An 11,539-nucleotide genomic window follows, 5' to 3' on the forward strand; every position below is an offset into this window, starting at 1 on the left:
TAGCTGTGGAGGGCAGTGTCACTGGCCCTCATATGTGGGATCCGAACCGGGGCCCTCTGGTGTCCCAAGCCAGTTCTTAACCATCGCGCCACTCGCTGGCCCTGTTTGTTTTTTTTTTAGCTGAGCCATTCTGCCACCTGTTGGCAGCTCAGCGGCAGCTCAGCTCGGGCTGGGACTCAAACCGCTGTTGCTCAGAGCTCGCACTCTTGCGCGAGCTCTTAACCAACTGAGTCACTCAGGCCTGTGAAATAGTTTTGAGCTTATAGATGCCCTGTGAAAGGATCTCAGAGATCTCCAGGGGTCCCTGGACCACACTTTGAGAATCTCTCACTTATAATATCACAGTATTCATTGATAGATTGTTTGAATTATGGTAAATACAGTGAAATACTATGCAGCCTTTTAAACATGATGAAGCTAGGGGTGACCAGTTAGCTCAGTTGGTTAGAGGGTGGTGCTAACGCCAAGGTTGCTGATTCCATCCCCATATGGACCACTGTGAGCTGCTCCCTCCTTAAAAAAATAAAATAAAATAAAACTAAATAAAAATGATGATTCTAGTAAAGCTAAGTTTATTGACATGGAAGAATGACCACAAATAGGATGTATGGTATGATCCTAATTTTTTCAACCAAAGCACACAGCCCATACATAGAAAAACGTCTGGAATGATGTGCCACATTTTTAACTGTAGTTATTTCTGGTTAGTGGAATTACAAGGGATTTTAATTTTCTTTAAGTTCTATATATTTGTAACTCTTGTATATAGGCTCATAATCAGAAAATACAGTACTCAACCTTTTTTGGCTTACATCAGTGTTCTCAACCAGCATCGATTTTGCCCTCCAGGAACATTTGGCAATGTTTGCAGACATTTTGGTTGTTACTACTGCAATGTTTGCAGACATTTTTGGTTGTTACTACTGGGGGTGCTACTGGTATCTAGTAGAAAACCAGGGATGCCGCTAAACATCCTACATTACACAGGACTGACTCCCACCAAGCCCCAACAAAGAATTATCTGGTCCAAAATGTCAATAGTACCAACACTGAGACATCCTGGCTTATGTAAAATAAACATTTTTGCTTGCTTCTCCCTCCCAGCACTACACCTTCCCATCTGTATCCAGCTTGCATAAATTCACCAGGATTTTTCTGAGGGAATATAATGTTTTGAAGTCAACAGTTATTACCATTACAGATCTAAATCAAAGAGAGAGGTTTAGAAGAGAAAACAAAAAGTCAACTAATAGTGAGTTCAGGTGAATATTATCAAGACGTTTAAAAGGCCAGATGGGATCTAGTTTTAGCAGGGAAAGGTTTAAAATATTTCCTCCATATGAATATTTCCCTGTTTTCCCAGGATAGTGCTATTGTCTTGTAAAGGTTATAAGTTAATTCACAGTCTTTGAAAGAACATCCATTCACAGCTTTTGAAAGCATCTCTTGATTTACTAAATGTTCTCCTGTGGGTGATCTGCCAAGCTTGTTGCCATAATGAAGGTGGGGCCTGCCGATACTGTTTCCTTGTATTGTGAAGATAGCAGAACATCCATTATATTTCATTGAAATTAGCTTCTTATGTTAGCCAGGAATTCAAACCCAGCTGAATAAATTAGAATGTTGTCTTTAGGCATTTAATTTGAAATGACATCCTTTATAATTCTTAATTGCTCTTGACTAAGAGCATAATTAAGTGCAAATCATTTGTTTTTCCTCCAATAATAACCAATATTAAATATTTTTATATTTAATAGAAAAAATGATTCACTCTAAGTTTAGCTAAAAGTAATGTGTGTTGCTTTTGCCTTACTGACTGTTTTCTAATTGTTTTTGTTTGCTTGTTTTTAGAGAAGTTTCCGATAATCTTGCAGTACAAAATCTGAAGGGGTCATTTTCTAATGCTTCAGGTATAATTACTAATTATAATCAAAACATAATGCTTTTATGTGTGTGTTTGCTCTAAGCACTTAGGACTGTGGCTAACACCTTGCTGCATCAAAAATATATTTTTAAGGTAACACATATACAATTAATTGTACCAAATGGAATTTATCCCTATGGTCTGAAACCCACATCCTAGAAAAGAATAAAACAAGTAGGCATTTCATGACTCTTCTGATCCTGGTATGTCTCTGTCTTACTGTCTTATTTTTACAAGTAGTTTAATCTTCCTTCGACTTGGTTTATTGTATAGATTAAATGTGGATAATTTTCCCCATACAGAAGATTGTAGAAAAGTATTCCAAAATCCCTTGGAAAAAGACTTTATACATTCTGTCTTCATGAAAGCCAGGAAGGAACAGTGGTGATAGTTATGCCTTTAATTTCATCATATCTTACTGGAAAAAAAAATGTCCCAATTAAGTGCATGAGAAGACATATTTGGCTTTTAACAGAATTGGGTCTTTTTAGTTCATTTCTGTTAGCATTGACTCTCTGCTACCATCAGATTTCAAATTCTCTGAGGAATTTAAGGATGTATTAGAGCTTCGGAGATACTGTTTGATTTTTTTCTTAGGTTCATGTTTTGGTGACTCATATTGCATCCCTATGCCTTTGTCACCTCCCGCTCCCGCCTAAGGAGAAGGCTGGTGGGCTTGACAGAAGCATCAAAACTGCTGGTGCTGGGGTTCTGGGCTCTTCCTGGGCGGGTGTAGGAAGTTGCCGAGAGAGAAAACAAGGCCCAGACAGAATCTAGTCCATAGAATCACACCAGAGTGGATTCTATAATCACCTTCACCGTCGTCGTTGGTGGTGTTACAGAACATGGGACAAGGTAAGGCCATGAATTCTGAAACTCTGTTCCAGGTCTGTTTGAAATCCATGGAGCAGCAGTTGTTCCCACTGTGAGTGTGATAGCCCCAGAGAAGCTGTCGGCCAGCACCAGGCGGCGGTATGAAACTCAGGTACCCTTCAGAGTTTCCACAACTTTCTAATGGGAGCTACAGAGGAGCTGAAGACTTGGTGACTTCTGAAAGTTTCATCAACACAAAGCATCTCTCTGGTGCCAGGATTCTGCCCCATTATGTCCTCCAAAGAGGTGTCAGTGTCAACTGTGGGCACCCACCCAGAAAGCAGCTGTTGTCAGAATTACCGGATCTAAACAAAAACTTTCTGATCTGGCTCTAATGGCAGATGGGGCTAGTTTTTGCTTTAAATAACAAAGCAGAAGAGATCTATCCCAAGACTTGAGGCAGGTTTCTCGTTGCATCCGTAATCTGCTATATGTGTGATTCTGTGCTAAGTGCCGGGTAAAATATGAAAGACATAGGACATGGCCCAATCCTCAGTTTATAATCTTAGAAGCATATGCATTTTATAGTTGGAGGACAATTAGATAAAAGTAACAGGATACTGAATGAAATATATGTAATATGAGTGTTAGCATGATGGGAGAGACAGGTCAGTGTTTGCTTTATGGAGGTGACCCCTGAAGAACTGCAACAAGCAGGGAGGAAAGCTTAGGGTGTTCCAAGTGCAAGGGACAGTAGATAAGGCAGTCTGGACATTGCTAATGAGCACAGCCAGCACACCGGCCTCACTGGGAAGAGGATGTTAGATAGCAGTTGTTTTTTAGAAATAGAATAGATTGAAATACAACAGATCAGGTTACCTCAATTTTGTAAGTACTCCTCTGTTTCTCAGGATGCCAGGTGGAGACTTATTTTACACATCTTTTCACCGCTTGCATCACCTACCAGATTTCGGTTCCATGTTCTCATGGCTGTCACCTTCCCCTTTTGCCAAACAGCTTGATAATAAAATCTTCTGGCTTCCACATGCACTGTTTCATTGAGCTTTTACTAGGTATGGTTTCAAAATTACAAAGAAATAAGCAACTAGGTGGATTATTAAACAAATTATAAATAGGCCATAAAATCTCATTTCCCCTGAAATCATAATAGGCTACACACTCATCTTCCCCAGGTGGATTAAGAGCAAGTCCTAGGATAATACTTGGATCCCTTGCTTGGTTTGGTTTGTCACCTGTGATTGTTTCCTGGAATAGGACATAAAATGACAAGAAAGATGGCTTGGTTTGACAGGTTCTGAATTCTAACATGTTTTCTTCTTGTTAGGTGCAAACCCGACTTCAGACTTCCCTTGCCAACTTACATCAGAAAAGCAGTGAAATTGAAATTTTGGCTGTAAGTTGCTTTATTTTGAGGATGGCTTCTATCCATATTGTCAAAATAGTGTCCTCAGAGGTTGGGGCTTTTTTCACTGTGTCAGCAGTATTGGGATGCAAGCCTGTTAACACTGATGTGAACCACCTGTAAACTAAATCTGTAAAAAAACTGGGGAGAAAATTGAAGGTTTTATGTTTGTTTCTCCTGCTTTCTTCCTCTGAAAGATGGAGTGGGGGCAGAGGGGAGAACGTGAAAATAAAAAAAATCATTCTTGTTTCAGGCCTTTGACTCACTAAGCCTATACTGAGTCAAATCCTTGGAGAGTCATTTGAGAGTATTAGTTCGCCAGTGCTGAGATCTTCCCACTACATGGTTAAGTCTGCTTTATAGCATCCCAGACTCTGCCAGCCCTATTCATGTTGCTCAGTGCAGTGACACCATTGTCACAAGTCAATAATGTGCTGTCTAGCGTTCTCTGACAGATGACGTCCATTTTTATGTATTGACAGGTGGATCTACCCAAAGAGACAATCTTACAGTTTTTATCATTAGAGGTAAGCAAGATGAACTCTTCTACATTGTTTTTTTTAAATCCTAAAGTTTTGCTATTGATTTGCCCAAGAAAATAGAAAATGACATTATTTTCTTAATATTAGGTATTTTTTATGGCAGTTCCAGGGCTTTGGTAGCTTTGTTCCTTCTATGTGACCTATATATTATTACTGAATCAGATTTTGAAGGAATCATACTTCTCTAGTGATGTTCTTTTAAATGTCAGAGATTTAACAAATACCTAATGTTTTTTACTGAGTGTCAGGCTCTGGCAGGCCTTGTTCTAAGCATTTTACAAATATTAATTTAATCATAACCCAAACCAAGACAGAGGTACCGTTATTATCCCCCATTTTACAGATAAACAGAAGCATTTTACAGAGGATGGAAGTAGAGAGGTTAAATATCTTACTTAAGGTGACCCAACTGATAAGTAGCAGAGCCGGGATTTGAAGCTGGGCAGACTACTGGAATGCATGTTCTTAACCACTGTACATACTCTGCTGCCTCAAACCTTCACTCCAGCTAGGGAAGCTCATTTGTAGAACTAGAACTATATGGAAGCTCTTTTTGTAAAAATTAATTTTGGCCCTTTTTTTTGTTTTTTCATGGGTCCATACCCTTATCAAATACGCTTATAAGAACTTCTTTAAAATTTGAATAGTTAAACCTTTGCTATTCAGAATGTTTAACGGTAATCATAGCTGTAGGTGATTTTTGCAACGTATCAAAGAATACTGTTTTATCTACCCAGAGTGTTTAGTAACAGATTACAGATGAAAAATGAACTTTTCCCTAGAATTAACATTTCATACTATTTTGTTGTCTTGTCAATAAGCATATACTTGGCAATGTAAAGTCACATTAGCACACAGGCTGCAGCACTGTTAAGTCAGGATCTAATAAGGTAGTCTGTTGTCAAGAAAATTGATGCTTCAAAGGAAGACGGCCAGAAGTCTCCCCACCAGTTCGACTGTCTCCCTATGATTTCTTCAGTATACTTAAGGAGGGAATGGCATTGGCATTTCATTAGGGACCCAGAAAAGCCGCAGCTAATAAACTCTAGTACCTGTTGTTAAGTCTTATCTATTTTTTCCTAGTGGGATGCTGATGAACAAGCATTTAATACAACTGTGAAGCAGCTGCTGTCACGCCTGCCAAAGCAAAGATACCTGAAATTAGTCTGTGATGAAATTTATAACATCAAAGTAGAAAAAAAGTAAGTTATCACTTTGGCATCACCCATTTCAACATAGGTTATAAGTCAAGTTGGGGTTTAAAAGTTAACAGATTTTATTGTTGTACTAAAGTTTGAAGGCTGATAAGCTGTTATGTTAAAACTGCAACTGGTAATCAGTAAATCTTGCTCAGGACTGAATCACTGTCACGGTCTTGTCAATAACAAAACACAGCAGTCCCAGGAGTAGCTATGCCACTGATTATTTTCATCACCCAGGTAACTCCTAGAAATGTGTAAATGATAGCTGTGACTACTTTGCTTTATGTCCTCATTTCAGAAGCCAGTTGTTTATGTTACCTGCCATATAAAAGGCAAGAACAAAGCCTGTGAACAGTGGTCTTCTTGTATAGAACCTTTTATGCTGCAGACCCTTGCCAGTCAGCTTCTGTAACCCTTATGTAATATTTCAGTGCCTAGACTTCCATCTTGTTTTTCATTAAACAAACTCCTACAGTTAAATGTCCTAAAAATAACTTATTACTGTTGTTCTTCACCCCTACTGATCATACCTTCTCCCTTCTTTTGCAGGGTGTCTGTGCTATTCCTGTATAGCTACAGAGATGACTACTACAGAATCTTATTTTAATCCTCAACAATGGTCATTACACTGTTCAGACAGGAACGTATACTATAAAATGTTGTACATTCATTGTAATTTTAAGTTAGCTTTACATTTTAAGAAGCTGTCCCACAAAGTTGAGCTTTGTAAGTTTTTCAGATGTAATATAAATTTATCTTTTTGAATATAAATGCTTTCATGTATCTGCTTTTTCATTGCAAATTTAACACTAAAGGTTTTATGGAGCTAGAATACAACAGCCTTGTTCTTCCCTTAACCCTAATGACTAAGCACATGAAAATGTCCAAAGTGAAGGGTGTAAAGAAGTCAAATATCATCATTATCTTGGAATCTTTAATCTGTTATATGCTTATCCTAAAGTGGTTAAGCAAACTTTCATTGGACTATGAGAACTCATTCAAATTTGCTAAAGGATCAATGATGATAAAATTATATAGCCAGTTGAGAAGAATACCCATGAACTAACACAACTTTTTATAAAACTGTCAGGTTTCAACTCCAATAACCCTAGAAGGCTAAAGCCTATTCATAATCACGTTCCAGAATTAGTAGTTATTGCCAGAAACTATTACTATGGGATGGGAAAAGGAATAAATAAGAGATGGTCAGTGCTGATAAATAGATTTAATGATACATTCCTCTTCACACAGATGGCTACAGAGATTTTAAGAATATACCCTACGCAACACAGACCAATTAGCCAGACCTAAAATAAACTGGCTTCTAAAGACTACCCTGTAAACATTACATCCCTTCTCCCATCCAAAATGACCCTAATCTCACATGAAAATAGTTATTGTAGGGGAACCAGAAAGCTTTGTGGTCAAAAGTAAAAACCAAAGGAAAAATAGCAATTCAGTGGTTAGTTGGGGGAAAAGCAGGGAATCTGGTGCCTTCACTGTGCTGCTTTGGTCTTCTTACTCTTGCTCTTTTTGTCCCTCTTCTTCAACCCATCCATGTTAGCTCTCAATAGGTTTGAATAAGCCTAAAAGACACAGAAAACAACCTTTGTGGGAAGAATTACAAATTGGTGGAGCAACTGCCCCATTTCCATAGCGGAGTTAGTGTAGCCAAAATCAGAAAGCCTATCTGATAAAGCATGTAATACAATGGGACACTTGTATCTTAAGGAAGATGGTGTAAGAGGAAAACACATTATAGCAGCTTCTACAACACCCACAGTTGAGTTGCATATTTTTTTTTAAAAACGAAAAGGGAAAACTGCAGGCAACTTCTTGTTCAGCTGTACAATAGGAACAGCATATCTGAAGCCTAAGATGACAAGATCTAGCTTTAAAAAACTAAAAAGGAAGACAATATCGGTGTTGAAAAATTCATAGCCTGGCAGCTTTTACTTGTAAACTACTGATAAATCATAGGGGAGCAGTGAACCTAAGTATCAGTTTTGACCCAGTGTTCAACATTATGCTGACTCTTGCCCTAAGAAAGGTAATAGCAGAAACTCACCATCTGAAACTTATTCACTTCTTTGGAGCTCACCTGGAAAAGAGGAGGAAAAAAGTTCACCCCTATTACCCATATAGAAATCTCCTGCCTCAGCCCTGATAATAACAAAAGCCTCAAGAAGACAACATCTTAATCTTTAAAATATTTCTTCCCAACTTCAGGGGTCATGATACACTAAAGGCTATTTTTCTACTCCACTTTCCCCTGCCTGAAGAACAAAGTAGCTCCGGACTTTTTTTCACATGAGAACTGTACCAAGGGAAAGAGGCAGAAGTGGGGTCCTAAAAAAACTATGCTTCTCACCTGTTGAAATCTCTTACATGGCATTGACTTTTTCCCCCTGGGTTCTGAGAGATGTCAAAGGATTAAGTATTACTCTTTTGTGTGCGATACTATTCCCTCCCCATCTTATTTTAAACCCACCTTCCATTAATTCAGGTCTATTTAAGCAAACTGCAAGTTTCCACAATGAGAAATTCTACCTCTGACGATTCCTTAGGTTTTCGTATTTCATGATACCCAATTTTATTTTTAAAAACCACATAAGCTTTACTATAAAAGTCCTCTCTACATAACTGGGTAACAGAAGACATCAACTAATCACGGTCTACGTTCTCATGAATATCCTATACTGATTTGACTGGAGGACAATCTGGTTCTGCCCCAGCAGAATAAAAACGTACAGGCATACCTCGGAGATGTTGCGGGTTCAGTTCCAGATCACCACAGTAAAGTGAGTATCACAATAAATGTGTCATAATCTTTGCTGATGGAGGCTCTTGCCTTCAATATTTTTAAAAACGCAACATCTGGGAAGCACAATAAAGCAAAGCACAATAAAACGAGGTATGCCTGTATTCATTGGGATTCCAGGGAGTCTCTTGCTTTGCCATATTCAATCTCCGCCTTGAAAGAGAACACTAGGGCTCTTGACTAAATTTATACTCCCAAGTACCAAGCCTAACATAGCTACACACTCACTATGTGAACCACAGGGGTAAAGGAATCAACATCTTAAAAGCATCATCTGGTACCAAGAAACTTCACTGAAGGCCCAGCACAGTAAGGGGATTAAGTAATCAAACAGTATGCCAACTGCTCCTGACAATGCTACTAAAAGTATGGACCAAGATGCTCATTTTATTTCCACAAAAATTTCAGCAGAACAAGTGTCTGACTTCTGCCTTCATTTTAATTTTGCTCTTGAGTTTTCTAGTATTAAGGTAATAAAAGGAGGCCCTGATTCCAAAACATCTGGGGAGCTACATAATTAAGAGCCTTTACTTAAAACACCTGGTTCAGATATAACCCCATCCTCAGTTAAGTCTTTACATTCCAAAACGGCAGGGCCAGCAATCCAGCTCACCACAGTGCTGATCTTCTTTTTCCCATCAGTCGCTCTTAACAGACACTTGTTGTCTGCGGGCTCAAAGCCCTCCACAGAGCCTTTCCTCGGAATGGGTTTGGTTCGCCCATCATCTGCATGAAAAATACATCCTGGTGAACACGACCACAGGCGTTAACAGGTAGTTAATAAGTTAAAAAGTCGGCCAGGAAGAGGAAGCCTAATCCCCCTGAACTGCCCTAGTACTGTTAAACCACCTCCTCCACCATTATCCACGGTTTGGCCAAACCTCGGGAAACGACTTGCTACTTCCACGATGGGGCTATTGTAATATCAAAGCAGATTAAACCCTACTAACAGTAGTGGGGTTTGAGAGCCCTAACATGCGGGGGCCCGTTGTCAACGAAACCGGCTTAAGTAGCTGAGTGCTTGGGGCCGCACCAGCCACAGCTCCTAAGATCTTCCGGTCCCCTCAGCCCTGAAATGTACAAGTAAGGGAAGGCGGGGGAGCGCCGCAGGGTCTGCTCATGACTCCCAGACTTTGGGCACCCCCAGGCCTGGGCATCGCTCGGCCTCCCAGCTTCCTTCCAGCCTCGCCGCGTCCACAGCAGCTTACACTTCTTCAGGGTGATGAACACGCTTCCCGACAGCCGGCACTTCTGGAAGAGCCTGGTCAGCTCCGTCAGGAACTGGAACACAACAAAACCCGCCCCGTGAAGCAGCCCCGAGTCCCCACCCCGCCGCGTCAAGGCCCAGTTCCGCCCGCAGAAGGAGACAGAGGTCCCGAGCGATTCCCCGAGCTGCATCGGTCCCTCAGCCGGCCAACTCTGACTATACCTGCTCGCTCTCCAACAGCACCATCCCGGCTCCGCCAGCTCCACTCCGTCAGCATAAGACTCACGCAACGGTAGCCGGAAGTCCCGCCCAGGCTGCGCGGACTTCCGCTATTAGGTTTCAATTCAGGTCCACAAATCCCCGCCTCCGCCCTCTTTCCGCACCGCCTGCCCCGCGCCTGCGCCCTGGGGTGCCCCCGCCTGTCCCTGAGGGAGAAACGACGCAGAGGGGCTTTGGGCTGTCTCGGGTTTCACCTGGCAAAGCCTGTCATCCCAATCAGAGGGAGGGAGGGAGTGAGAGAGCGAGAGAGAGCGACAAAGAAAAATTTGATAGAAACCTATGGTTGTGTGTATTTAGCTGTATGTTGGGCAAATCATCTAACAGTACAGTTTCCTCATCCTTAAAGTGTGGATAATAATGGTATCTACTTCACAGTGTGCTTGTGAAGAGTGAATTTATATTAAATACCTAGAACAGTGCCTGGCACATAGAAGGTTCTCGATAAGCTTAGCTGTTATTGTTGTTTTCATTATCATTGTCATTATTATCTATTCCCATGGCAGTTCTCCGAACTCCCCCTTCTCTGACCAGGCTGGGTGGCCCTGAAGGGCCTCTAACAAGAGGGACTGGACCCCGGTCTTAGTTTTACCTCTGGATTCAACAAGAGACCTGTGTTCAAAGTCCTGCTATGCTAGTAGTCGACTTGAACCCTAGGCCCTCTGTGAAGTCAAGCACTCGAATCATGCAATGATTTTTTTACTGACAGCTTTGTAGCCTGTACCAGGCACAGTGGTAGGAGTTGGGGATACAGCAGGAGACAAGACTAAGTTCCTGGTTTCCTGGAACTGGCATTAAAGAAGTAAGAAGGAGATAAACAATAAGACTAGTAAGAAGTACAGCTTCAGATAATGATGAGTGTTGTGAAGACGACTAAACAGGGTGATACAGATGAGAGCAACAAGGGAACTCGTTTAGGCTGGGGTCGGAGAAGTCTCTCTGAGGAGAACCCTGAGCTGAAAGCTAAAGGAAGTAGCCATTCAAAGATTTGAGGACAAAACGTTTCAGACAACAAGGATGGCTAGAACAAAGGCCCCCAAAGGGAAACAAGTTGTCCTGCTTCCCAAGACTGGGAGTGGTGGGGGAGTAAAGCGGGCATGTGGAAACAGGAGTGAGGGAGTATGGAGCGCTTGGAGAGGTAGCCAGTAATCAGCTCATGTAGGGCCTACCGCCATGGTTAAGTGTCAATTTTGTTCCAGATACAAAGAGAAGCTCCTTAAAACAGGACAGCGACAATCTAATTTACATTTTTAAAAGATCCCCCTGCCTGTGGTGTGGAGAATGCACTGGAGAGAGACAAGGCAGGAAGTGGGGAGACCAATTGGAGGATT

At 41.1% G+C, this 11,539-nt stretch overlaps 2 protein-coding genes across 3 annotated transcripts in view; one reads left to right on the top strand and one right to left on the bottom strand.

Annotated features, from left to right (window-relative positions):
* The window catches only part of EIF2AK4 (eukaryotic translation initiation factor 2 alpha kinase 4), a 111,286-nt gene extending 103,952 nt beyond the window's left edge, over nt 1-7,334 (top strand). The window contains exons 31-36 of the mRNA XM_019644852.1: nt 1,852-1,910; nt 2,812-2,909; nt 4,083-4,151; nt 4,643-4,687; nt 5,786-5,904; nt 6,454-7,334. Of these exons, the coding sequence (XP_019500397.1) occupies nt 1,852-1,910; nt 2,812-2,909; nt 4,083-4,151; nt 4,643-4,687; nt 5,786-5,904; nt 6,454-6,511 (448 nt within the window). The 3' untranslated portion in view covers nt 6,512-7,334. The remainder of the gene's footprint in view (nt 1-1,851; nt 1,911-2,811; nt 2,910-4,082; nt 4,152-4,642; nt 4,688-5,785; nt 5,905-6,453) is intronic.
* SRP14 (signal recognition particle 14) lies at nt 7,115-10,265 on the bottom strand. 2 transcript variants are annotated; one of them, XM_019645001.1, is made up of 5 exons: nt 10,155-10,265; nt 9,934-10,006; nt 9,339-9,451; nt 7,973-8,005; nt 7,115-7,490 (listed from the first exon to the last, which is right to left on the bottom strand). In XM_019645001.1, exons 1-5 carry the CDS (start codon nt 10,176-10,178, stop codon nt 7,401-7,403), a joined length of 333 nt encoding a protein of 110 aa, XP_019500546.1. In that variant the 5' UTR covers nt 10,179-10,265; the 3' UTR covers nt 7,115-7,400. The 2 variants fall into 2 exon arrangements, with proteins under 2 accessions (XP_019500546.1, XP_019500547.1); XM_019645002.1 differs by having other exon boundaries at nt 7,442-7,490; nt 9,305-9,451.
* Between the last annotated feature and the right edge of the window lie 1,274 nt (nt 10,266-11,539).

Source organism: Hipposideros armiger, unplaced genomic scaffold (genome assembly GCF_001890085.2).
Source record: "Hipposideros armiger isolate ML-2016 unplaced genomic scaffold, ASM189008v1 scaffold_92, whole genome shotgun sequence".
NCBI lineage: Eukaryota > Metazoa > Chordata > Mammalia > Chiroptera > Hipposideridae > Hipposideros > Hipposideros armiger.

Bases quoted from the DNA above. Each gene is read 5' to 3' on its own strand.
- SRP14 (XM_019645001.1), bottom strand. From the start codon at position 10,178: ATGGTGCTGTTGGAGAGCGAGCAG. The intron at 8,006-9,338 runs GTGAGCTGGATT...CCTCTTTTCCAG, and splicing joins AAAAGAAGATCAGCACTGTG to GTGAGCTCCAAAGAAGTGAA. The intron at 7,491-7,972 runs GTGAGTTTCTGC...TGTGTCTTTTAG, and splicing joins AAGTGAATAAGTTTCAGATG to GCTTATTCAAACCTATTGAG.